The 24,882-nt window shown below is 42.9% G+C and overlaps 1 protein-coding gene across 3 annotated transcripts in view; it reads right to left on the bottom strand.

The window, feature by feature from the left end:
- Nucleotides 1-23,786, bottom strand: part of HPGD (15-hydroxyprostaglandin dehydrogenase) — a 31,239-nt gene extending 7,453 nt beyond the window's left edge. For 2 of the 3 annotated variants that reach the window (XR_010071299.1, XM_063336507.1), the window contains exons 1-4: nt 23,615-23,786; nt 23,378-23,501; nt 18,569-18,675; nt 7,357-7,453 (exon numbers count right to left, since the gene is read on the bottom strand). Coding sequence is in view for 1 of the 3 variants with exons in the window: in XM_063336507.1 (XP_063192577.1) it covers nt 7,357-7,453; nt 18,569-18,675; nt 23,378-23,501; nt 23,615-23,707 (421 nt within the window). In the remaining 2 variants the exon portion in view is untranslated. Of the gene's footprint in view, nt 1-2,539; nt 2,703-7,356; nt 7,454-18,568; nt 18,676-23,377; nt 23,502-23,614 lie in introns of all 3 variants that reach the window. The other variant, XR_010071300.1, reaches the window with a different exon arrangement.
- Nucleotides 23,787-24,882: the final 1,096 nt, after the last annotated feature.

The following is a 24,882-nucleotide window of genomic DNA, read 5'->3' as shown; positions in this document are numbered from 1 at the left end:
AAGCAGCACCGTTATTGGCAACTTTCAGTGGTGGGAAATGAAGAATTTGACCTCGTGGCTGGTTGTTCCCTTAAACTTGTATTTCTGTGCTTAGCTTGGATGAACGTGTTATGCTGCTGGTTGGGAACTCGCTTTACGAAGAATGGGTTTTGTGTTGCGCCCTCTGGGTTGTGATCACAATGTTTCTTAATACTGCTCTGTTTGGTGGCTTGATGATCATCACCATTCTTCAAATAATTGGAAACATTGGAATATTAGCACAATAGAAACATGATGATACTGTTTTTCTTTAAACTCCTGAGTAGTTTTACAAGTTTTAAAGAAAAAACCAGTCCCAGTGAGGCTGATGCTAGCAGACATGCAAAAGACAAAATCTACTGGGAAACGCTACTGGGAGGAATTTTATTCTATTTTTTTTTTAAACATAGTGAGACAAATTAATTGTTACTCGAGCGGGAAGAGAAACAAAGTCAAGAAATAAACAAAGGAAGGGCAGAGGTCACAATAATGAAGTGGAATAAGGTTCAAAGACTTAAATGTCGAAAGACAGCAGGAATAACTAGGCAGGAAGGGAGGAACAAATAACTCTTTCTTTGAATCAGAGCATTAAACCCAGTTCTTTTCTAAGTGAAATTATTATTTTTGCTAAAATGGAGAACTGAGAAGAAAGAACTGACTGACTTTCAGCCAAAGCAGCGACAATGAAGACTGGTCCTAGCATCCCTCACCAAACCAGTGGGAGTCCTGTCTCACTCCTGGTCCTGAGTTTGGCACCTGGAGCCACGGCATGGGGTTTGCGGCTCCGAGTCCTGCCCCGGGGAGCTGAACCTGTCTGCGAGTGGTGTGTCCTGGGGCTCTGCTAGGATTTTGGGATCAACCGCCCTGTGATAGTGATCCTGCTCTGCCAGAGGATTTATTCAACCGGTGAGCAAATATGAGTTCACAGCGTATTAGTTAAGGCATTTGTTTGGAGAGGCTGGAGCCCCTCTGCTGTGGGGACAGGCTGAGAGAGCTGGGGGGGCTCAGCCTGGAGAAGAGAAGGCTCCCGGGAGACCTTCCAGCCCCTTCCAGTCCCTAAAGGGGCTCCAGGACAGCTGGGGAGGGACTCTGGAGCAGGGAGGGGAGCCGTGGGACGAGGGGAAGGGTTTTACACTGACAGAGGGGAGACTGAGATGAGATGTGAGGCAGAAATTGTTGGCTGTGAGGGCGGTGAGCCCCTGGCCCAGGGTGCCCAGAGAAGCTGTGGCTGCCCCATCCCTGGAGGGGTTCAAGGCCAGGTTGGACGGGGCTTGGAGCAACCTGGGCTGGTGGGAGGTGTCCCTGCCCAGGGCAGGGGGTGGCACTGGGGGGCTTTAAGGTCCCTTCCCACCCAAATCATTGTAAGATCCTATGATTTGTGAAAAATCTGGATTCTGTTTGCTGCTCCCGTGGATATTTAATTGTCTTATGCAAAGTTGAATGTCAGTAAAACAAACTGGAGAATATTATGCACAAAATAAGGTGGGGAGGAAGGGGAAGGTGTTCGATTGGATGATGCTGGGGTGGTGTACTCCTGGAACACGATACGTGTGGGTTTTCAATCTCTCTTAGCAAGGGGAGGCAACTCTGCCTAGATCTTCCTCTCTCTGGACGTTGCTGTGTCGCTGAGTTGTTACATGAAAGGGGACGGGGAACTTCCTTCTCCCCTCAAACAACCTTCATTGAAAATGAGTTAGTGGATTGCAAATGATTTCGGGATGAGTGAAGGTGCCCTTTGGCTTGCCAAACCCGATTCGAGCAGACCAGCAGGACTCCCATGTGCCAGTGCACCTGATGTTCTCCATGGGTGCACTGTTGAGCAGCTTGAGACAAATGTAACTTCTGTTTGATAGTATCTGTAAGTTCTGTTAATTCTTGGAATAGTGTCCTTCATGTTTGGATGAGCGTGGCACAGAGAACGTGAGAACCAAAGTCTGTTTTCTAACATGGCTGTTGATCTCATGGAGGTTTTGGGTCATCAGAACGCAGCGCTTCTACGCTATGATTATGCAGTGATTAAGCTGTATTCAATTCACAGTTGGCAAATATATTCATTGAATCATAGAATCGTTTTGGTTGGAAGAGACCTTTAAGATCATCGAGTCCAACCATTTAAATATTCCATCAAAATATTTGAATTTTCTCTCCCTAATGTGGTAATCACAGTATCGTGTGGCATCCTAAAGCTCTACATTTTCATTGTTTATGAAAAAGACGTGTGAAAGTGCTGAAGGGTAAGTTTTGGCAAACCAATGGCACCTATTTAAAAGGAAATCAAAAGTGTGCTTCTCCATATGTTGGGAAACACTGCCAAAGTAATTTGTTTTCCTTTCTAGATTAGGTTTGTTTTATAAAATATACTTAACAAAGCCTATTGCAACACATAGAATACTTACAAATAAATAACATCACAAGATTTAGCCCTATTTCTTTAAATTAAACACCTTTCCAAACCACATTACAGAAATCTCCCTGTCGCCCTTAGGCAAAAGTCTGGATAAACAGTATGGAAAATGCTTACAGTCGTCTTTGGAGGCCAAAGGCTCTTTTGAAGAAGCGGATTTGGAACTAGAGCTATGAGCGAGGGGCGAGAGGGTCCTACAGAGTGACGAGATTCTCTCCTTCTTAAGAAGAGGGGGGGCGGTTCCAGCTCACGTTCATGCTGTCAGTTATACTGCTGCGACCTGCGTCAAAACAGCGGAGAGACAGAAATCCTAACAAAAACTCGAAGCTGTGTCATTTCTAGGAAATCTTTTAACGGTACGCTGGAGTCTCAAAGGAATAGCTTCTAAATTTCCTAACCTCGTCACCGTGGATTCTGCTCAGCATCTTCTTTTCCACCAAAGGGGAGGGGACAGGCGCTCCTTCCTGATGCCGAACCGCAGGTCCCAGCCGTGCAGCATCTGCCCTTTGCTCCTCTCTGTCGCTGTGCCAAAGCCTTGCCTTTGCTATGTCAGCCATACGCTTTGCTTTGCTCGCGTGATATCGATAGGCTCAGGTCCTAAAGAAGCTGCTTTGCTGTGAGGGGCACTTTGAGTATTTCTTTTGGCCGAAGGAGGGCAAACGGGCTGCCTGTGGAGCCCGAGTGCTTGGTCTTGGGTGTGCTCAAAGCACTGCTACGAGGGTGCAAGAGGAGGGTGTCCAGAGGCGCCACCCGTTGAACAACCTCTCATAAAAACCTAGCGTGGTCTCATGCTAAATATTTCACTAGGTTTTTTTAAGCCTTCTGTGAATACTTTGATTTATTTTTTTTTAAAACCTTCTATCATCCAGAGAGATACAAATTCGGTTTTACACAATACCTTCTTGAAAGTCTGGAGTCTGTCAAAGCCACGGTGCATGCACACACATGAATTCCCTTTCTCCCTTTACTTAATAAACGTGTGTAGGTACCAGCCACCAAAAGGTAAGAGGCAACGCTAAATTTAACTATGTAAATAATCTCAGGAGTTGAATTTGGTTTTGTCTGCTTTTGCTGTTGCTTGTAACTATTCTGTTAAAAATTACAATTAATGTACGTAGCTTCCTGCAGAAGAAATTTTAGAATAATTTAATCTTTCCATTTGAAATGAAGTTTATCGCAGTGCCAAAACCTGCAGCCATTAGCCTTATCTTTTATGGGGGCAAGTTGGCAGTAAAACACAGTTCCCATTCTCTCGGTTGCTTAGCGGCATTACTTCCTCTTGATATGAACGCGCAAATCCCTTATACAACTTTCTTAATTTTAGCTTTGAGATGCAGCGGGTTAGGAGTTGGGTGCTTGCTGCGTGTCCTTCCGTCTTTCTCTCCTTTTTGTATTTAGTCCTGTCTTACGGAGACGCTAAAGAAGGAAGATTGGATGCTGGGAAGGGTGCACGCGCTGGCTTTCCCCCAGCTGAACGAGCACTTTAAGCATCCACTTCATAGAAAGCATTTAAGTAGTTCCGTGGGTGCTTGGAAACATAAAACAGTCAGGCTCGATGCTGACCCGAGTTCAAATCGTTGGCAAAAGTCCCATGGTCAAGAACTGGAAACTAATTAGTGGGTAAAGCAAATATTATTGAATGGTACGAAAGCGCTAAATATAACTCTTCTTGCTGCTCAGCAAGACACCAGAATATTTGCTGTCTGCGGAGCGTAGCTGATAAAATCTTCCGGAGAACTTGGGCAGGGGGGGATCCAAACCACTCAAGAGTTTAATGATCAACAGAAGCTCGCTCCGAGAAAAGAAAACACTAGAAGGGAACGTTAAACAAGCCAATGGCAGTTTGCCTTTTATATATGGAATAAACTGCAGGACTTAGACCTTCAGACTGGAAAGGAGAATGAGAGTCACAAAGCACAAATAGTAGTAAATAAATAAACGATAAAAATTAGTGTATGTCAGCTTTTCTAGTGTGTTTTTCCTTACGACCTTGGAAACAATTGCTAAATACAAGCTCTGGAAAGGCAAACAAAGCAAAGAACGCTTTGTTTTTGACAATCTTTATGGCAGAATGTTAATGTTAAAAAAGTAAGTAAACAAATGCAAATTTTGATCAACTAATTAAAATGGCACTTATAAGCTCTTACCAAACTGAGAAAAGCCAAGCTGTTAGGTCTTAAAATCAAAATAATTTTGTGTTCACTTGAGACTGGTTAGAAACGGAGTCACACGACTTGCTGTCCCTGCCCTTTCAGAAGCGCTGCGTGGGCATCAGCCCTTCTGTGAGAACGTTTAATCTTTTACTTGTGTTGAGGAACCCTTGTACTGCAACAGCGGTTGCCTTCGGGTTAATTTGGTCCTGATACAATGTCGGTTTGAGGCAACGCAGATACACGTACGGCGTCAGGAGGCAATGTCTTAGGCAGCGTTGCCAGTGCCGACGTAAAGGTACCTTAAAGGAGACTTTTACTAAGGGACTCTCACTCCTGCAAGGAACATGCGTTTATAAAGTCAGATCCTCAAGATCCAGACACCTTAAATCAATGGGAGAACTGGACTTCTCATCACAAAAGCCAAGGTTTGCAGGAGAATTTGACAGTAGTCACAACGTTCACAGCTCTCGGGCACTAATCCCCATTCACAGTCAAAAACTCCGGCCCCTGCTGCCTTTACTGGCTTTTCATTGGGAAAACACAGTTATTTAACCCAGGAATACCCCAGAATAAAATTACTGCTATTTGGTGTTCTGCATGGATACCAAGGAAAGCACTGACAAGCCAAGAGTAAGCCAGCATATGCGTTTTTCCCAGGCAGTGTGACAGTAGCAAGAGAGAACAAAGTCTTCAAAGAAACAGGAGAGAATGCGAGTATTTTCCCCCAAATTCTGGGAGGAAGGGGGTGAGGTGGCATCGTTCTCTATTTACCATTTCCCTTTCGTTGTCCTTTTTTGCTATGAGCCCGGCCACAGCAAGATGCATGCCTATAGAAAGGGAGACGGATTCTGCCCCACAACTGAGCAGCAGCAACCCTGACTGATGAGAAGCCACATCATTCTATTTTTATGCCAATGAATTGAAATACAGTTATAGCACAGGTAAGTATTGTGTCCGGTTTTGGGCCCCTCACCACAAGACAGACGTTGAGGTTCTGAAGCATGTCCAGAGAAGGGCAACGGAGCTGGTGAGGGGTCTGGAGCACAAGTCTGGTGAGGAGCGGCTGAGGGAGCTGGGGGGGTTCAGCCTGGAGAAGAGGAGGCTGAGGGGAGACCTTCTCGCTCTCTACAGCTCCCTGAAAGGAGGGGGTAGCCGGTGGGAGTCGGGCTCTTCTCCCAAGGAACAGGCCATGGGACAAGAGGAAATGGCCTCAAGTTGCACCAGGGGAGGTTTAGGATGGATATTGGGAACAATTTCTTCCCGGAAAGGGCTGTCAAGCATTGGAAGAGGCTGCCCAGGGCAGTGGTGGAGTCGCCATCCCTGGAGGGATTTCAAAGCTGGGCAGACGCGGTGCTGAGGGACATGGTTTAGTGGTGGTTTCTGTCAGAGTTAGGTTGATGGTTGGACTCAATGATCTGAAAGGTCCCTTCCAACCGAGGTGATTCTATAGTGTGACCAGCAGAAGGAGGGGGGTGATTGTCCCCCTGTACTCAGCACTGGTGGGGCCACACCTGGAGTATTGTGTCCAGTTTTGGGCACCTCAATACGAGAGAGATCTCGAGGTGCTGGAGCGAGGGCAGAGGAGGGCAACGAAGCTGGTGAAGGGCCTGGAGAATAAATCTGATGAGGAGCGATGGAAGGAGCTGGGACTGTTTAGTTTGAGGAAGAGGAGGCTGAGGGGAGACCTCATCACTCTCTACAACTACTTGAAAGGCCATTGTAGAGAGGTTGGTGCTGGTCTCTTCTCAGAGGTAATTAGTGGTAGAACAAGAGGGAATGGGTTCAAGCTGCAGCAGGGGAGGTTTAGGCTGGACATTAGGAAAAAATTCTTCCCAGAAAGAGTGGTCGGACACTGGAATAGGCTGCCCAGGGAGGTGGTGGAGTCCCCATCCCTGGATGTGTTTAAGACTCGTTTAGATGTGGTGCTAGGGGATATGGTGTAAGGGGGAGCTTTGTAGAGTGGAGATGATCATTGGACTCGATGATCCCAAGGGTCTTTTCCAACCTAAATGATTCTATGATTCTATGGTTCTGTGATTCTAAGTAGTGAGCAAAGAATGTTCTCGCTTAAGCTCAATGAAATTTGAGTGTTAATTTTATGGCTTCTCAAGCAGAGGTAGGGGACATCTGAGAGGGCCTGGAGCATGGACAGAGTTGGTGTGTGACAATCTTCCTTAATAAAGTAGATAACAGTCTAATTTTAAATATTCCTACAGCCGTGCTGCTATGGAGCTGAGTGCGGGACCTGCTACTGCTGCCTCGCTTGCTGTGGGTAAAGATTAGCTGATTTTCCATATTTGATGCCCGATAAATACTTTATAATATAAAAACCAACCAGTTTTAAAGTAACCTGGAATTGCAATGAGGTCTATACATTAGGCTTTGTTTCTTACACACAGTGTGGTGTACGTGGTGTTTTAATTCTGCGGTGTTGTTGACGGGTGTTGAATAACATAATGAATTGAGGCTCATTAGGCTTTGCTCAATGTGTGGCAGTAATGAAACGCGGAAAAAGCTCTTTACGTCATGCTCCAGATTATTAAGTATGAGACTGATAGGTTAGGAAAATGACTGAATTTTTCATTGAACTGAGTTTAAAAAGCAAGTGAAAGTCGTGGCCCTTTGACGTTACTTTGGTTGCTCTGATGAAAACCACGTCAAAATGGGAATAAAGAGGGAAGAGCCATAAGAAAGAAGGAAAAGTGTGACTGATCAGTACAATTCATTTATTTTAGAAACAAACAAGGGGGTAGGAAATGTTTATGCAGAAAATATTCTTACCTGCCAAAGACGAGATATTAATGATTACTCCTCCATCGCCACCATTTCCTTTTCTCATGTATTCTAAGCCGAGGTAGGTTCCTCTAATCACAGATGTCTGATATAGGGGGGAAAGTGATTATTATTTTCAAAATACAAGTTTTTAGGAAAAAATGAATCTTGCTTTAATCGTGGTGCCTAGAACCTGCATTGCTTTACCAGTGATCTTATTTATACCTTTATACGTTCCACAGTAAAGCAACTGAAGAGCTTCAGAAGCAGAATTGCAGTGCATGGAAATAATAGCAACTTGATCATTTTTCGTATTATGATAAGAAGGGGGGTTGGACTAGATGACCTTTAAAGGTCCCTTCCAACCCAACACATTCTATGATTCTATGATATCAATAACCAAACTGAGATGTTGCAACGTGAAATAAATGACGAGAAGGAAATGCAATACAGAATATGTAAATAATTTATAGATGAAACGCACACTTTATCTGAGGATACAAGTGGTGGATGAACTGATCCAATTCCCAGCATTTTTATTTAGGCAAACTGCTCTACATTATAAAAAATGTATAGACGGGTTCTGGAGATAACACCGACACTTGTAACTCCGTTTGGTTCAAGGCATGAGGTTTCTTTTTAGGGTCGAGTTATACCTTATATTTCTGGTCCCAGGATATTAAAAAATCTGTGTTCTTTTCTGACTAAAGTTACTGGAGTTTTACCATTCCACTCAAAAGAATGTTAACCCCAAAAGACAAACATAAATAAGGCAAAAAAAAAACATTTGAAGAGCTGTGAAACGTGGATTTAGCATAGTATTAAGCTGCAGCATGTGTTTTTTGAAATGTTTTTTACAAGATTTTTGAGGAAGAAAATTTTACTGAGACCCGTGTTATCTTGATTCCTTAAGATCTGGTTTTTGATCTACGTTTAGAACTTCTGCTGGGATTCATCTCACCAAACTTCAGCCATTTAAACCGAGACACCTAAAGGTACGCCACGCCTGGGGTTATCGGCCTCCGAAACGAAACAAGTGGTTGAGTCTTTCCCAGAGAGTAAGTCACTCCACCAGAGACTTTAGAAGTGACGATGGAAAGGCAGCAGACACTGCTGCTAGGGCAAGATACTAATTTTAGTGACATTTCCGCATTAGTGATGCGTTTCATAATTATTTACTGATTTTGTTACGTCTCTTCATAATCAGTTCACATTTGTTTTACAATTTCTACTTAAAGCGAACAAATGTATTGAGTGTTAATTTTCTGGAAATATTATTTCAATTTTTAAATGAGAACTCCTTTTATATTTTATTACAGTTTAGTGCTATTTATTCGATCCAAATTAAGATGTTCAAAAGATGAAGTGGCCTTACAAATATGTTCACATCTGTGCACAATTATTTCACTGAGAGTTTTCAACAAATCTACAGAATTGTGAATCACGGAGAAGGAAATCTCCCAAAGTAGTAAAAAAAACACAGTAAAAAAAAAAATTTGTATATAACCAAAACCTAATGGATAGTGGCTATGTGTACTGGAAAGAAAAAGCTTTTAAAATCAGAACATTTAAGTATTTTTCTACCGTTATCTAAATTCCCAAGCCAAAATTGGAATAATTTAAAGACATGGATTACATTTCATTTTTATTAGCTGATAGTTTTAGACATGCGTGCTGTAAAACATAAAGTAAAAGTCCTAATTCAAGTTCAGTTGCCCTTCGTGCTTATTGGTTTTAAGAGGATTTGGAGGGCTGCATGTCCTGCTTTATGAATATTATTTGTTCATTGCCCAAGTTACATGACATTAAGCTGCCCACTGACAGCGATAAAACAACCGGAGACCTCGTTACCAAATATGCTTTGGAATTTCGATAAAGAATCAGCTTTTTTCATTTTCTATAGTTGCAGCATTTTATGTGAGGTTTTCAATATCGCTATATTTTCAGTGTACCAGTTTCCTGGAATAATATAAAAAAACTTCACCAAATACGAATAGTTCAAAATTCTGAAATAACAAGTCAAACTTTTCTTAAACCAAACATTCCCATAAGCAGCTTTTTTTTTGTTTTTCCCCTGGAAAGTTTTGTCTTAAGTAATATACTTTTAAAAATGTTTTGATTAATATCAAAAGAATGTTATTGATTAAATATTTTAACAGAAAATTTCCAAAGAACTCTCTTCAGTGGCTTGTAAAATACCAGACTAAATCTGATTTCTCTTCCATGTCCTGGAAAGTTTCAGAGCTGTTGTAAACGCAGTCAAGTGCTGTTTAATGTTGATTCTCACATGAAAATTTTAAAGGATTTATTGAAAAAGAAGATGGTTAATGCCCAGTAGTGTTGCTGTAAGGTATCCTATTCTGAATAGAAACTCATTGGCAGCTCAACTGACTTGGACTTAAAGGTAGGTGGTGTTTTCTTGAATATATAGATGTGATGAGCTTTCCATAGGAGATTCTAGAGAGGAAGGGGTTACTGCTGCCTGGGAGAGCCGGTGCAGGACCTGCCATGCCCTGGGGCACCGGCTCAGCCTGCTCAACACAAAAAGAGAATTCCACTTGGGATGATTAGAGGAAATAAATCAGCCGGAGAAGGAAGTAGCTTCAGGCTCCTTGGGGATTTTTCTATTCCTCCAGCCTTCTCATTCAAGGAGATAACAGAGTGAGATGAGTCTCTGGCCAAACCACAATTATAAGACAAGGAAAAAGTGGGTAGCTTGCCTCTCCTATCAAAATCGCTCTACTGCTCTTTTTGCTCCCCAGACTCCATTAACTCAGCATTTCTTCAAGTGGCCAGGGAAGCCTTCTCCTGTCCTAGGTATAGTGAGAGGTTGTCTCCAGAATTAATGCAGACTTTTGTTCGGATATTGCCCTTATACCTGCTGTTAACCTCGTAAAAACCTGATCTCTGGTGACTTATTTCTCGGCTGATCTCGGGTGACGGGGCTATTTCTGATGTTTGGACCAGTAACACAAAGAATTATTCTGGAGGTAAATTCTGAAGCAAATATAGAGGGTGAGAAGAACCCCGCTGTCTGTACTCTCGGCAGATGGCACTTCAGCTGAAAGGCGTTGTGTGACAGATCTCCCGTTCTCCTGCCAGAATTCCCCTCTTTCCAGGAGAGAAAGTCCTCCCAACAGTTCTCCAAGGAAGAGCAGCGTCTGAACTTCCCATAGCAGGGAACTCCTCCAACGTGTGCGCAGAAGCCCTAGTGCCACTTTCCAGCCCAGCTGAGTTGTTAAAGCGAAGCCAGCTGGCCGGCCCGTCTGGGTGCCAAACACTCAATGGGAAAGAGGTTTTCCAAAGAACAATAGTTTCCCAAGGAACGATATTTTTCCAAAGAACAACAGCATAAGTTTTTTTGGGTCTGTTATGAAATCCATTTTTGCAAGTGCGTAAATTGTAGCCTCAGGCCCCCTCTCACATAAAACACAACTTTGGCTTCCTATTTGTTGACATCGGAATGCGTCATCTGAATTCCAGAAGAAAGCTTATCAGCTCTTCCTTCACTGTACCGTGAAATCCACAATAGAAAGTAAAACTGGCAAAGAATGATGCGTTTTGTGCAGCCCAGTTTCCCAGATTTGGGATATGATGAAAAATATCTGCAATTTGCCTTTCAATAAACTGAAAGAAACTAAAGGTGTCTTCAGACTGTGTAGTTCTCCTTGTATGCTTTTAAGAATAATACTTTAATCACCCGTTCCTGTCCAACAATAATTCATAGTTTTTATATTGCAAATAGAAATTCTGGGAAAGTTAACATTCCAAATTGCTTAATTAAAAAAAAAAAAGTCTGACATTTTAAGATGAAGACTTAATTTTGTGCAACAAAGCGTGTTGCATTTTGGAGTTGAATTTTTTAGAGTTCCTTTGTTTACAACTGCATTTAGCTGCATGGATGTTGTCCATAAACATGACAACAACAAGGAGTAGGAAAGGAGTCAAATTTGCAATGACATGCAGGCAAGCGAAAATTGGGACAGATGACTCTCACCTAGTTTTTTTGCTCCTGGACACTGAAAACCAGTATCATTCAAAGGCAGAAAATAATCTAAACACTTGTCTTCCTAGCTACTGAAAAACCCGTGACCTCAGTGATACTGCTGTTTGTTTTCTTATCAAAACACAGTGCTTTACTATAGCACGTAATGAAGATGGACCATCAAGGTGAACTGCAGGTCCGAGTGCGCAACAAGAGAGGTGACGGTACTCAACTGCTGGTAGAAAATTTAGGATTCTTTCCAATGAAGTTACAGTGGTGAGTGTGGGAATATCTCCTGGTATTAGCTTCTATAAATCACAGATTAAAATTAGAGGGGATCAGACATTCTGGAGCACCATACAGTAATAAACCCAAAACTTTGTATCTGACAGCATGGTAAACTTTAAAAAATAATTGTGCAAATACTCAAGAGGTTTGCAGTTGCTTTTGGAAGTACCATATCGGTAATTAGTTGATGGTTGAACTCGATGATCTGAAAGGTCCCTTCCAACCTAGACAACTCTATGATTCTACTTAACAAATATGGTATCAGTGTCAAAATCAAAGAGAAAACTTACAAAGTCTGTGATTCTTGTCATTTCTGCGTATCCCACAGCTGTACAGTTTTAATTGTATTGTTCGAAGAGAAATCTTATATTGAAACTCTGATCCTAATAAGACTCCAAGTCTTCCACAGAGACCTAATTCATTTTTTTCTGGTGTTAGGAACCAGTGTTAGCCAGCATCATGCCACATTCTTGTATTCCGACATTACACTTGCAAGCCAATTTTCATACTGTGTTTCGTTTTAGCTTGATCTAAAAAAAGTGTTCTTCAGTGATGGTGCCCAGGACATCATTAAACATCATCCTTTGTAAGTGACAACTGCTTTGAATGTAATTTAGCACGGAGTGCTTTTTTCCTAGTGTTTCAACTGACATAGTTTCTTATAGCAATTTAATAAGAAATAGGCCACCTCTTGTCCGATACTTCTGCTGTCTCCTTAGGCATGCTAATATTTTATGCTGAGAAACTATATCACTGTGCCTGCGTTCCTTCAGGGCTGAAGATGACTGTTGCTGTCAAGGTGATAAAGCAATATGAATTCGTTTGAGAGAAGAAAATGGTAATCCGTAATCAGTCCTAACATTATATGTAGGTTCCTGAGCCAATCCAGTCGAGTGCTAGGGATACCGAGCAAAAACAAATGAGAGTGCCATTGGCTTGTGGTTTCATAAAGCAGGTTAGCACAGAGCTGGAATTTGACCCAAGATCATTTGACTTTCGTGCTGTGATGTTGTAAATTGATGGCTATCTACAAGGAAACATTTCAAAGTACTTTACGAACTGCGTAAGACGAACTTCAAAAGTCTGAAACTAAGTGCTGCTTGTGATATTCATGGAAAAATTTAGCATTTTGCTGTTGGACAGGGAGGTGGGACTGATTTTGTCTTTAATGTAGATTTTCTAGGAAGCAGACAGGTTGTAGCAAGCACGCCAGCCCCTTGGCATTCCTGTGTATAGGTTACTTTACTTGCTATATGAAATGAAATTGCAGGCTCTGGAGTTTGAATTTCCAGCTCAAGGTGTGGAAAACAAGAAGCCCAGGGAGGGAGAGGAGAAAGGAATGTGCAGTAGGATTTGATCATTTGCTAGAAATCAGTAGGTTTTGGACAATGGGGGAGTGAAATACCGTGTTTTAGTTTTTTACTGTGCAGTTTTCTTTACTCCCCTGCCACGCACATTCCTGAAGGACATAGGAGTAGTATTGCATTTTGAGTAGCGGGACTTAATGACTTCTTAATTCAAAGAAATTTGCTTTTCATTGTACTTCACCATTGGTTACTGTAAACATACGTTAAAACTGTAAGCTAAGAAGTTCATTGACTTACTGTATGGTTCAGGTAAGTCTGTGTCCTTCCTAGTGCAATATGAACAACAAAAGTAATTATACTCACAGACGTCTTTAGGCACTTGGAGGATTGACCCTCAAGCCACTGATTTCAAGGTAAGTGGTACTTCTCACTTTTTGGTGGCCACATCTCTCCCTAGGCACTTAGTTCTCCTCCTGACATCAAATTGTGCTGAAGAATAAGCGACTAAGCCATTGAGCAACGGAGTTACTCTGTTCCTGGCTGTCTTGGAATGCAAGCTTGGTAAACTCGTTACCTATGCCGTTTTGTCTTCTACAGATAGCAGCGTTTGGTTTGTTTTGTTTGTGTCAGTAGCATTAAGACACAGTGCTTGCCCCTGTCTGTACTGGGGGACTGAGGCCACACTGGGAGGTGGGGGTTGGCCTCTTCTCCCAGGGGAATAATGACAGGACCAGAGGAAATGGTCTGAAGCTGCGGCAGGGGAGGTTTAGGTTAGACATTAGGAGGAATTACTTTACTGAAAGAGTGGTCAGGCACTGGAACAGCCTGCCCAGGGAGGGGGTTGAGTCACCATCCCTAGAGGTGTTTAAGGAACGTCCAGATGTGGCACTTCAGGGCATGCTCTAGTGGCAGAGACTGTAGGTTGTTTGGTTGGACTCGATGATCTCAAAGGTCCTTTCCAACCATGAAGATTCTATGATTCTATGACCTGGTGGTAATCCAGCTGTGTGTCCTGACCACATTATTTTGGGATAAAAGTTCAGTCCTTGTCATTTCTCCTGGTCCACTGGGAAAGGAGAGCAAGGCGTATGGACCAGGAGATGGTTGCAGCATACCGCCAAGGGATCCCTTCTACCGCTTGCACAATGGCACAGCCTTGTGATGATCATGAAGCCTTTGTCCCCAAAATAAATAACATTAATCACTCCTGAAGTTTCCCTGGTTACCCTTCTGGTTTCTGCCAAGACATTAATTGGCTTTTTGAGGAATAGTTCCTTACTGATGAGCAAATTAATTGATTTTGCAAGGTTTGCTACTCGCTGGAACCTTTATTTCACCATGGGCTCCATTGAACGGAGCCACTCATACATACAGAGCGTTGCACTCTCTTCTCTGTAGTACCAATCCAAGTATTTGGCAGGGATAAACCCTGAGTTAGGTAGACTTCATTTTAGAAAAGGACTTCTCTAAATTTGCAGAAACTTGTTACGTTTGTCGTTTATGGAAATAAATTATCCAAACCCATGGAAAATGCAAAAATTTGGAATCATTGGGTACTGCTACATTTTGCCTGGTAATGAAGGATGAGACTGTCATGCACCTGAACAAATTTTATGTGTGTATTTGAATTCTACTTCTCTCTGGGCAGCACTTAAATAATTGGATCCCATATGACTGGGGTTTTTTGGCATGCCCAAGTTATGGCCTGCAATTTAAAGTTTTGCCAGAATAATGCATTAGGGTGTCCAAAATCATCACGTAAACAGGAGATAATTGTGATTTTGCTGTCAAATTCTTTCATGAGTCTATTGAATTTCATTTGGGGAATCGGTTTAAATATACCTACAAAATAATTACTTTGTTGGCATAAGAAAACAGTAAGGCAGTCAAAATATTATGTAACCTCCAAGTAAATTTTGGGATTGTCTTAGTATAAAATGTGCTAAGTGCATTTGTAAAGAGAAAAGATACTGTAATTAAGCAGCCACTATAATTACAGTGGTTCCAGAAAGCCTACATCGTCAACACAAGATAAAATTAACGAAGCTTCTTAGAACACCAAATTGTGTTTAGCTAGCATATATGTTCAAGGCTCATAAAGATGCGGGAATTTTTCTTTCTTTAGGTACTTGAAGAGGAAAAAAGTCAGATTAGAAAATTTCTGGACTCCTTAGGCTTGCGTTCTTATGAAGTTGAATGTAAGAAACACTGCTCTTGTCATGCTGGAGGGCTCTAGGTAGGAACTTGATAAGAACGTACGTGTCCTATGTCCTCGCGCTATTCTGTGCGTGGGTATGTGTGTGCATCATGGGCTGTTGAAACCACATTGATGATTTCCACTTAAAATGGAATTGCTGTATGGTTGCCAAGCTGGTTTTTTATATACCATAATAGCAAGAGTGTACATTTGTATGGGTATGAGTAGTTGAAGCTGCCATTGATCAAGCTGATATCGATCAAGTCAACACGATCGGCTTTGGAGTTTTGAGGTGAGGAACGGATGGTATTGCTGGAATACTTAACTTAAAAATGTAATAGAAATATTAATGAAGTAACAAAAAGGTGGATGTTGTTTAGCACCAAATGTAGCAAAACAGTGGGAAGTACTGCAACACAAATCTTTTTGGTGGTTGATACTCTTTTTCTCCCCATCTTTACCAAGCTATCTTTTCTCGCTCTCAGAACCAATACTTGTAACGGATACAAGTAGGAACTGAGGTTTATTCCCTCTTTTTTCTTCTAAATTAAGTCCCACTTTTTGAACCTGCTTCTTCATTTCTGTTCTTCAAGCTTTCTCAAGCAGTACTATCAGAAAACTTCCTTACACTCCTTTAAAAATGTTCCTGAAGACCAACCGGTTCTGTGAACTGTTTTAGCCATAAAGAACACACCCCACATGTGTTTGTTCTGATTTATCTTGCGCTGCACTGCTCTATATTTGTACTTTGTACTTTATACCGGGGCAGGGAATATTTGTTGTATCAATATCTAAATGATATCATTAAAATGAAGATTGTAATGTAGAGGGTTTTTTTTTTTCCCTTTTTTTTTTTAAAGTAGAAAATATGTGCATAATATGTATCAAAATGCGCGTCCGTAGAAGTTAGTCCTGTTCTTAGGGATCATAAAATGGATACTTAAAATGCCCAATGTTGGGGAAATAGACACATTTTAAAATCATGTATTTCATACATATTTTGCTCCTTTCTCTACAAGAAGGAAAAAATATTGTATGGAACCAACCAGTACAACATATTAAATGCAGCAGCTGTTATTCTTTGATCGTTATAGTTAAAAATGAAAAAGTACAAAGTGTTATATCCTGGTTTATGGAAATTACAGTAACTCGATAGAAATGCCCTGTGGAAATAAGCTAGATCGTTGACTCAGGGTTAGACAAGGGAAGAATATTCAAACAAAAGATAAATGAGGGTATCTGGATCTTAGAAAGTCCTTGATGTAACTGGCATGGCTGTACTTCTATTCAGCTTGATCAGTTTAGATATTCTTGTTCAGTCACCAGCATGTATTGATGAAATTTTTCAACTTTCAGCTATGAATTAAGTCATTTAGTCATTTATGGTGAACTTACCTATACATTAATGTATAAACTACATGATTTTCCTTTTTTTTTTTTTTCTTTTTTTTTTTAATTTTTTAGGCCCTGTATTGCTTGGTATTTAAGCATATAGATTTGTAAGATTTGGATTCCAGCTTTTCTGCTACTTGAGATGGTTCAGCCCCACCCATAGTCTGCTGCAGCCCAATCACTGGTAATAAGAGAAGAAGAACAGCAGATGGAGGTTCTCAACGCCTTCTGCTTGAAGCTCTTGGCACTGAAAAATTGTTTGGTCATCACTCTACGTTAGGATATTTACCTGGACATTAAATATCTTCAAGACTTGCTGATTAGAAACACCTTCATTTTTTGAGCTAAATGTAAAGGTGAATCACAGACAAATGTGTTTCTCACATGGACTTCAGTTTCTCTAGTGATGACTAATGATCTGTGTTTGCAAATTTGACAGGTAGATGGATGCCCACAGCAACTTCTAACCTGTCTTAAACCAGGCACAAAAATAAAGAGAAATAAATCATCTGGAACACAGGTAAAGTCTTCTCTCAAATTCAAGGGATCTGTACTAATAGATGTCAATGTTGCATAGCACTGACGATGTCACACTCTGGTTCCTTCACAATATGAAGTTTCCTGGTGTTTAATTTGTCAGAATATTTTAGAAAGGAAAGAGGGAGGAAGAAATATGTGTAGTTAAAGAAAATGCAAAGAAAATGCAAAGAAAATGCAAAGGAAATGGAACAAATATATTTCTCTTATTGCAGAAATTTCACTCTGCAGTCTCAGTTCAGCCGCTTCCAAGAATAAGAAAATTTGACCTTGGATATATAAGAAAGATCAAGAAAAAGTATTATTAAATCTAATTTTTTTTTCAAATATATATTTCCCGTTAATTTTTCTATAACGTGTCTCATATACAATTTGTGTTACTTGTCCTGGGGTTTCTTTGTTAGTTTGTTTTCATGGAGGCATTAGGACTCAAAGACTCCGTTGTCCTTAAAACTTTTGACAAAACCAAACTTTTCTTATCCTGAGTTTTCTTGCTGCATTGACAAATTCCAAATGACTGATTGGAGAAAACTCCACATCACACTCTTCCAAGTTTCCTCTTGCTACTTTCTTTGCAGATCTAGATTATAACACTGTGTAAGCATGGTCATGGGGGTGACTTGCTGATTCACCAGCAAATTAGAACTTCACGGGTGGTAGGATATAAGCCAGTTTATTAACCTAGAAAGCTGCTCTTTCCTTTGGACCTTAGATCTCCTAGAAGTGTTGTCTAAATTAAAAAATTTTCAAAGGAGAAATAGATCTTGTGGTGTCAGCTGATGAGATACCAGATAATATCAAAGAACTGGTAACAGTCTGAAAATAAATTTGATGGGCTCATTGAATGTACTGGGTTTTTGCAAGTAGGTGCTCTAAGTGGTGTGCTTCTATTGGTGACGATGGTGAAATGGCCTGTATTAAAAGTTCAGATTGTATGCTTGCTTCATGGTGAAAAAAATGTGGAGCTCTTGGTTGAACAAGTTTTCTTGTAATTTTCTTGTAATAAAAAAGGCCACTTTCTCTCTAGTTCAGGCCATCCGAGTCTCACAAGTGACTAAAATGTTCTAAAACGTTCATTTAAACAGATCGGCCTCCTGTAGGGGTGGCTCTGCTGCTTTGGGCACCACATTGTTCGATGCCAGGTTGGACGGGGCTTTGAGCAACCTCATCTGGAGGAAGGTGTCCTTGCCCATGGACTAGATGAGCTTTAAGGTCCCTTCCAACCCAAACCATTCTGTGATTGTTCCACCTACCTGGGATTTCATCGGGTTTTATAGAAAGAGAATTTTGCCTGGTGTTAGCCCGAGTCTACACAGTGCTGTGCGTCTTGGATAGGCAACTTAAATGTGTGTGGTGGGTCCTTTATGGGTTAGTACATGTGCAGTTGCGTGGTTATTGTTCCAATAGCCATGCTTCCCAATCCAACCATTCCTGTTCTGGCACATGGCACAATGGCTGCTAAGTGTAACCCAGCGTTAAATAAAGTATGAACATGTGAAAGGAGAGAATTCTTACCAAGTTAATTTGTATAGTGCTTTCCCAGTCCTTCTCGTTGTTCACTCCAGCATTATTAACCACAATATCCAGCCTTCCAAAATGTTCAATTACTTTTTTGAAGGCACCTGTAGTAAGATCCAAGGGTGAAATTTCTTAGCATTTAGGGAAAGCAAGATATAAAAATACAATGCATGCACACAAATTCCTGTTTTATTAGGCTACCAAAATGTTTTCACTGTTTTCTTAACCACTAATGAGCAACATGCAATTAAATGCTTTATCTAACCATTCACCCGAATTAAACATATTCAGGAAAAATGGAAGGATTAAGACACCACCGTCACCTTTTCATTCAGTTTTATAATGCCTGATAACAGGAGCTAATGAAAGTTCTTAGCACCTGTACATTTCATATTGGGTAGGATGTTTGGCACCCTAATTATATAAATTAAGCATTTATAGCTTGATTTGTAACAGTTTGATGTGGCTAGTGAATTCAAGATTTGGCACCATCTGTTTTAAAGGGAAAAAGAACAGCTTCGTGAGTTCAGACCAATTTTCTTGGTTGAGTCTGAATTTAACCTCAGTACGCAATTCTTATTTATAGTGGAAAGATTAATATTAGTTACAACACTGAATAAGTCATTGTAATTCTTGTTTAAATTTATCTGCTTGTGAATAAATTTTTATATATCCTACTTGTCAGGTAACTTTAACAACGTGTTTCTCAAATTCACATCTTCCTTCTGTTGAGGAAAATAGTCTTCCAAAGAATTTCAAAATAAAGAGCTGGGAAACTTCCACATTGACATTGTGTTCTCCCAGGTGACAGTGTTTGAACTAAGATTAAAGATGTGTATGGAAAAAACGTGATGATGTCATAGCGATGAGCAAACTTGTCTAGGCTGGCTGCGCTTTGAGCGGATAGTTGGATGAGATGACCTCCAGATGTTCATTCCAGAGGAAGAATTTCCATGACTGCAGATATTATCTGACATATATAGATACAGCTTCTTTGCTTTTCCCTCCAAAAATTGTTCCTTCTCCCCCAGGATTGGGGCAGAGTGGCTTGAAAGCAGCTCGACAGAAAAGGACTTGGGGGTGTTGGTTGACAGCCGGCTGAATATGAGCCAGCAGTGTGCCCAGGTGGCCAAGAAGGCCAACAGCATCCTAGCCTGTGTCAGGAACAGTGTGGTGAGCCGGACTAGGGAAGTGATCATCCCCCTGTACTCGGCACTGGTGAGGCCCCACCTCGAGTACTGCGTTCAGTTTTGGGCCCCTCGCTACAAGAGGGACATTGAGGTGTTGGAGCGTGTCCAGAGAAGGGCGACAAAGCTGGTGAGGGGTCTGGAGGACAAACCTTATGAAGAACGATTGAGGGAGCTGGGGTTGTTTAGCTTGGAGAAGGGGAGGCTGGGGGGAGACCTTATCACCCTCTACAACTACCTGAAAGGAGGTTGTAGAGAGATGGGGGCTGACCTCTTCTCCCTGGTGACAAGTGATAGGACAAGGGGAAACGGGTTCAAGTTACGTCAGGGGAGGTTTAGATTAGATATTAGGAGACATTTTTTCACTGAAAGGGTTATTAAACATTGGAATAGGCTGCCCAGGGAGGTGGTGGATTCACCATCCCTGGAGGTGTTTAAAAAAAGGGTAGATGGGGCACTGAGGGACATGGTTTAGAAGTGGCTCTTGTCAGGGTAGGTTAAAGGTTGGACTCGATGATCTTAAAGGTCCCTTCCAACCTCAACAATTCTATGATTCTATGATTCTATGATTCAAATATTTATTATTATGCAAACCAAGGCACACCCTTTCCCCCCAATATTGTTTTAAAGAACATCATTTGATGACTGATTTAAAACCTGGAGTATTTCAGGTGTACTGAAGTTATGCTTGGCAGGCCTCAATGAAACCACGTCACTCAAAGGTGATCCCAGGACCATCCTAATTCTCTGATCTCTAGCGCAGCAGCACAGCAGCAGCTTTGAGAAATCTACCTTTTTTGCGGCACTTTCAGGGGGTTACCAAGTTTTTTTCCGGCAATGGCCGGTGCTGTTCCAGCCTTTTCCTTCCCTGAATGCCGCAGGTCCATCACCGCCATCATCTTGTCAGCAGAACAAGAGCCGGGCAGCTGATGGGAAGGGTTTTATTTCTCCAACTGCCTTTACTGTACAGATCTTTCTAATATTCATAGTCTGTACTAGAATAACTAGAATATTTTAATATTACTAAAGCCTCTATTTTTGGCTAGCTGCCTTTTTGCCTTTTGTCGTGTTTGTTGCTAATCCATTCTCTGGTTTCTCAATTTAACTCTTCGGTCGCTTCTCATCTTTCCAATCCTGCCTCAGCAAGGGCAAATGAAAACCTTTGGCTTTATAAGGAGCAGAATTGGTTATTTCACTTAGTTTCAATATGTAAAATAAATAACAATTTGTACCCTCAATCAGCTTCCAAATTTTGGAAGCAGGCTCTCTGATTCCCTTTTAAGCCCTCTCTAAAAAACATCTTTCATCAGCCTCATTCTTAAAAGAATCTTTTGCCTTCAAAAAACACCCTGGATACTAGTATTTTTTCCAATTATTTGTTTATTAAATTCACACAGTCTTGACTAATTGTAGTTTTCTAACTTACACACTCAGAAAAGAGCCAAGTGCTTTTCAGCCGTTTGCATATCTACGTTAAAATAAAGAACGATTACCCAATTTGGAATATTTCAGGTAAAAGTTTACCCACCTACAGTAATTCCATCTATTACCTACCCATAAAAAGAAGAATCTCATTATAAATGAAATTATCACCCACACATCAGCGTAAACTGACTTGTTCTTCCCTTTTTTGGATGTAGAATAACTCTGTGTCTACATTGCACACTACTTAGTTCTTATGGAGTCATAAAGATTAAAAGAAGATGATCACATGCAGTGTCGAACGAAGAAAAATCAAGAGGAGGATCCATTTTAAAGGAGCGGTAAGAAAACCAGCAGCAAGTAAGTACGAACGGCAGTTATGTGGGAGCTTCCTAAACATTCCTGGAAAGCAAACGTAAATCTACGGGGATTTTTCAGAAATAGGACAAGATAGAAGATGTTTTTGGGGAACTATGTGAAAGAGCCACCAGAGAAAAAAGCACAGGCAAGACTTGAAAGGCGATGAAGCAGCTGATTTCCTGCCCATGGGCCTTATGTACCTACAGATCCTCGTCCTAGGACTGTGCCTTGTTTCATAGCAAAAGGGCTAAAGTTAAAATAAGAGGAACTTCATTCACGCAGCTGACCTTTAACATAAAAAGCAAGTAAAGGGCTTGATACATCCACTGTGAACTTAAAACACTAGAAGTGAAATTAGTCTACATTTATTAAGTGGTGGCTTGCAATTATATAAGTGTAAAAATAGGAAAATAAAGCAGGGAAAAAAAAAAAACCTCAACCAATAAAACCACTAAAAAATACCCCAGAGGGTTGTATTTATGCTGAGGAACCTGCAGCAGGAATAATGCAGTCTGAGAGGAGCACAAGCAGAGGTCCCACCCCGATCCTACTCTGATCCCTCTTCTCCTGCTGACTCTCTTCCAGAGCCGCCCTCGCCGGCCTGTCCTGCTCACCCCAGTTCCCAGTGCCCACCCCGGGTCCTGCCCCAGCCTGGCACCAGGGAGAGGAGGAATCCGGGAGAGAACGCACACGGAGGTAACACCCATGCTGCAGCACATGCCATTCCTACCCCTAGGATGCTTTTTCTTGCTCCTGGCTTACTCCTCCCACTCGGAGAAGAAGTCAATAATCAACCTAGCTGATAAAAAGTTTTTTGCTGATCAGAGCAGATCTCAACTTTCAAGCCTCTCTTACAGACAGACAGTGTAAAGCTTTGGAATTAGGCATAACCACGCTAGTGAGCAATATCGCTGAATTCTGGGCTAGCCTCAATTCTTTGGGAAAGAAGAATGGATACGCTCACTCGTCTGCTGAGAAAGTGGGCGGTGGAGCGCAGGGGATAGAAGCAGAACTAACACTGTTCACATCCTGCCTGACACAAACGAGTGTGGGGAAAGGGCACCGGCAAACGTGATGTCAAAATGTGAATCTGAGTCACTACCTATGAATGTATCTCTCTAATAACGAAACTTTGATGAAGTGGTGTGCCTGTTATGAAATATCGTGAAGGGTACACCAACATTACACGATCTTCTAAGAACTCAGGAGGGAACGGGATTTACTCAACTAAGTGAAAACACAAATGCAAATCCTACGCGAGGGAAGCTCCTTGCCATTCCCTGCATCTGCAAAAAGCGTGCGAAACATTATCAGCCCCTCTTTGAGCCCACCACAAAGGGATGTGCCGTATTTTCGCCAGTTCTGCTCTTGGCTACAGCAGCCCAGGGTGGAAGAAGGCTGCTGTATGGAAAGAGCACTGCAACCCCCAGCCGAATTTATTACTCCTGTGACGAGGGAAGGCAGCTTGGAGTCTGTACTGAAGCCTCATAAAAAGCAAGTCCCTGCTTTAAAGTTCATATATATGTTACTCGTAAAATCACAATTATCTCCTTGCAGAGGCTTTCATGCAAAACTATCAGGCGCGGCGCCCGGTGGAAATGGTCTCTTCGGCTCGGCTTCGCGATGCGCCGAGCAACAGGGTGACAGGCAGGCAACGCTTCCCGGCTGCAGAGCGGTGAGACACGGGCTCAGAACCAACCCCGAAGCCCTTCCCGAGCCGCCGCGGGCAGCGCTGGGGCTCCGGGGTCCCGTCCCGTCCGTCCCCCCCCCCCCGCAGCCTCCCCGGGGGCGGCCGCCCGCGGGCCGGGGCCGGGCGCTGCCCCCTCCCCGCTCGCACCTTTCAGCTGCTCGGGCTCGGTCACGTCGCAGGGGATGAAGAGCGTCCTCTGCGCCTCGAACTGCTCGTCCAGGGCCGCCTTGCTCTGCTGCCCGGCCTCCGCGTTGCGGTCCAGCAGCGCGACCTGGGCGGGGAGGGAGGGAGAGGCTGAGGCGGACGGACGGAGGGACGGACGGAGCCCTGTCCCGGCCGGTGCGGGGGAAGAGGAGGGGGGAGCCGGCCCTTCCCGGGGCTCACCTTGGCTCCCTTGCCCAGCAGCGCCTGGGCGAACGCCCGTCCGATGCCCTGAGCCCCGCCGGTCACCAGGGCCACCTTCCCATTGACGTGCATGGTGGCCGCGCCGCCGCCGAGCCGGAGCGACCGAGCGCGGTGTCACCTGCCCGGTTCCCTCCCTCCTTCTCTCCCTCCCTCCCTCTTTCCCTCCTCCTCCTCCTCCTTCTCCTCCTCCTCCTCCTCGGGCCGGGAGCCGCCCGGGCGGGGGGAGCGGGGCGGGGGGGCCGGGCAGGATCGCGCCCTCCCCGGTGCCGGGATGAACCCCGGGATGGGGCAGAGCAGCTCCATCCTCTCCTCACCCCTCGGGGCGGCTCCCCCCGGGGAGGGAAGGGGGCCTGGGGCAGCCCGGGGTCCCCTCCGAGGGGGGGACACAGCCTTTGTGCCCCCAGGGATGGCGTGAGAAGCCGCTGGAAGGTTTGGGAAGGGCTCCTGGCAGCTCGGGAGGCTGCGGTTGGCACCGAGCGGCAGGGTGAGGGATTGAAAGAAAGTTCGGTTTCTAAAAGAAAAAACGCTGAGCCTTTTATTTTTTTTTTTTTCCCTGTTTTTCAGCCTTCAGAATGCCCCACCAGCCTTCTCCCCCCGCGGGCTACCAGCGAGGGGATTTATTTGTATAGAAAAGCTGTCACGAAACATTGTGGACGTTCGACATATCGCGATACCTGCTTTCTAGAAATTTTCAGGTCTGTGGGTAGCATAGCTTGTACCTTAAGGAACATTTAACTGCTTTTACAGCTTACAAGCCAAATTCTGCAATATCGCCTGAATTGTATGAAACTAAAATTTATCAATACTAAGCTATATATCACCATACAATAGAAATAAGAGCAACCACGGTGATCTAACAGCTCAAGTCAATTTTCTTGCTCGTTAGCCTGTTGCTAGAGATTCACAAACGTTATCCCATAGAAAATACCACGTTGGGGAGTGTTGGGTAGACGGGAAAGACCCACCGCCCCAGTCCTAAACTCTATAACCCTGTGTACGTTGTGTACGTGCGCCTGTGTGTTAGGAGACACTTGTCTTTTGGGTTCTCTGTTTTCTTTTGTTGGTGTATCAGGTTTAAACTTTTTGCTTGTGCTGTCAAGGCCCTGAAGTTCTCTGACTCAGACTTCATCTCTTTCATTAGTAGCTGTTGTCGTTTTGCCTTGTTTCTCGGCAGCAGGGGGCCTATTTTTGCTCCTTTTCTTACCCCAGCTGCCTGGTTTCGACCAGGCTGCTGCCTTCTATGGAAT

Source organism: Chroicocephalus ridibundus, chromosome 5 (assembly GCF_963924245.1).
Source record: "Chroicocephalus ridibundus chromosome 5, bChrRid1.1, whole genome shotgun sequence".
NCBI lineage: Eukaryota > Metazoa > Chordata > Aves > Charadriiformes > Laridae > Chroicocephalus > Chroicocephalus ridibundus.
This window is presented reverse-complemented; position numbering and strand designations above follow the sequence as displayed.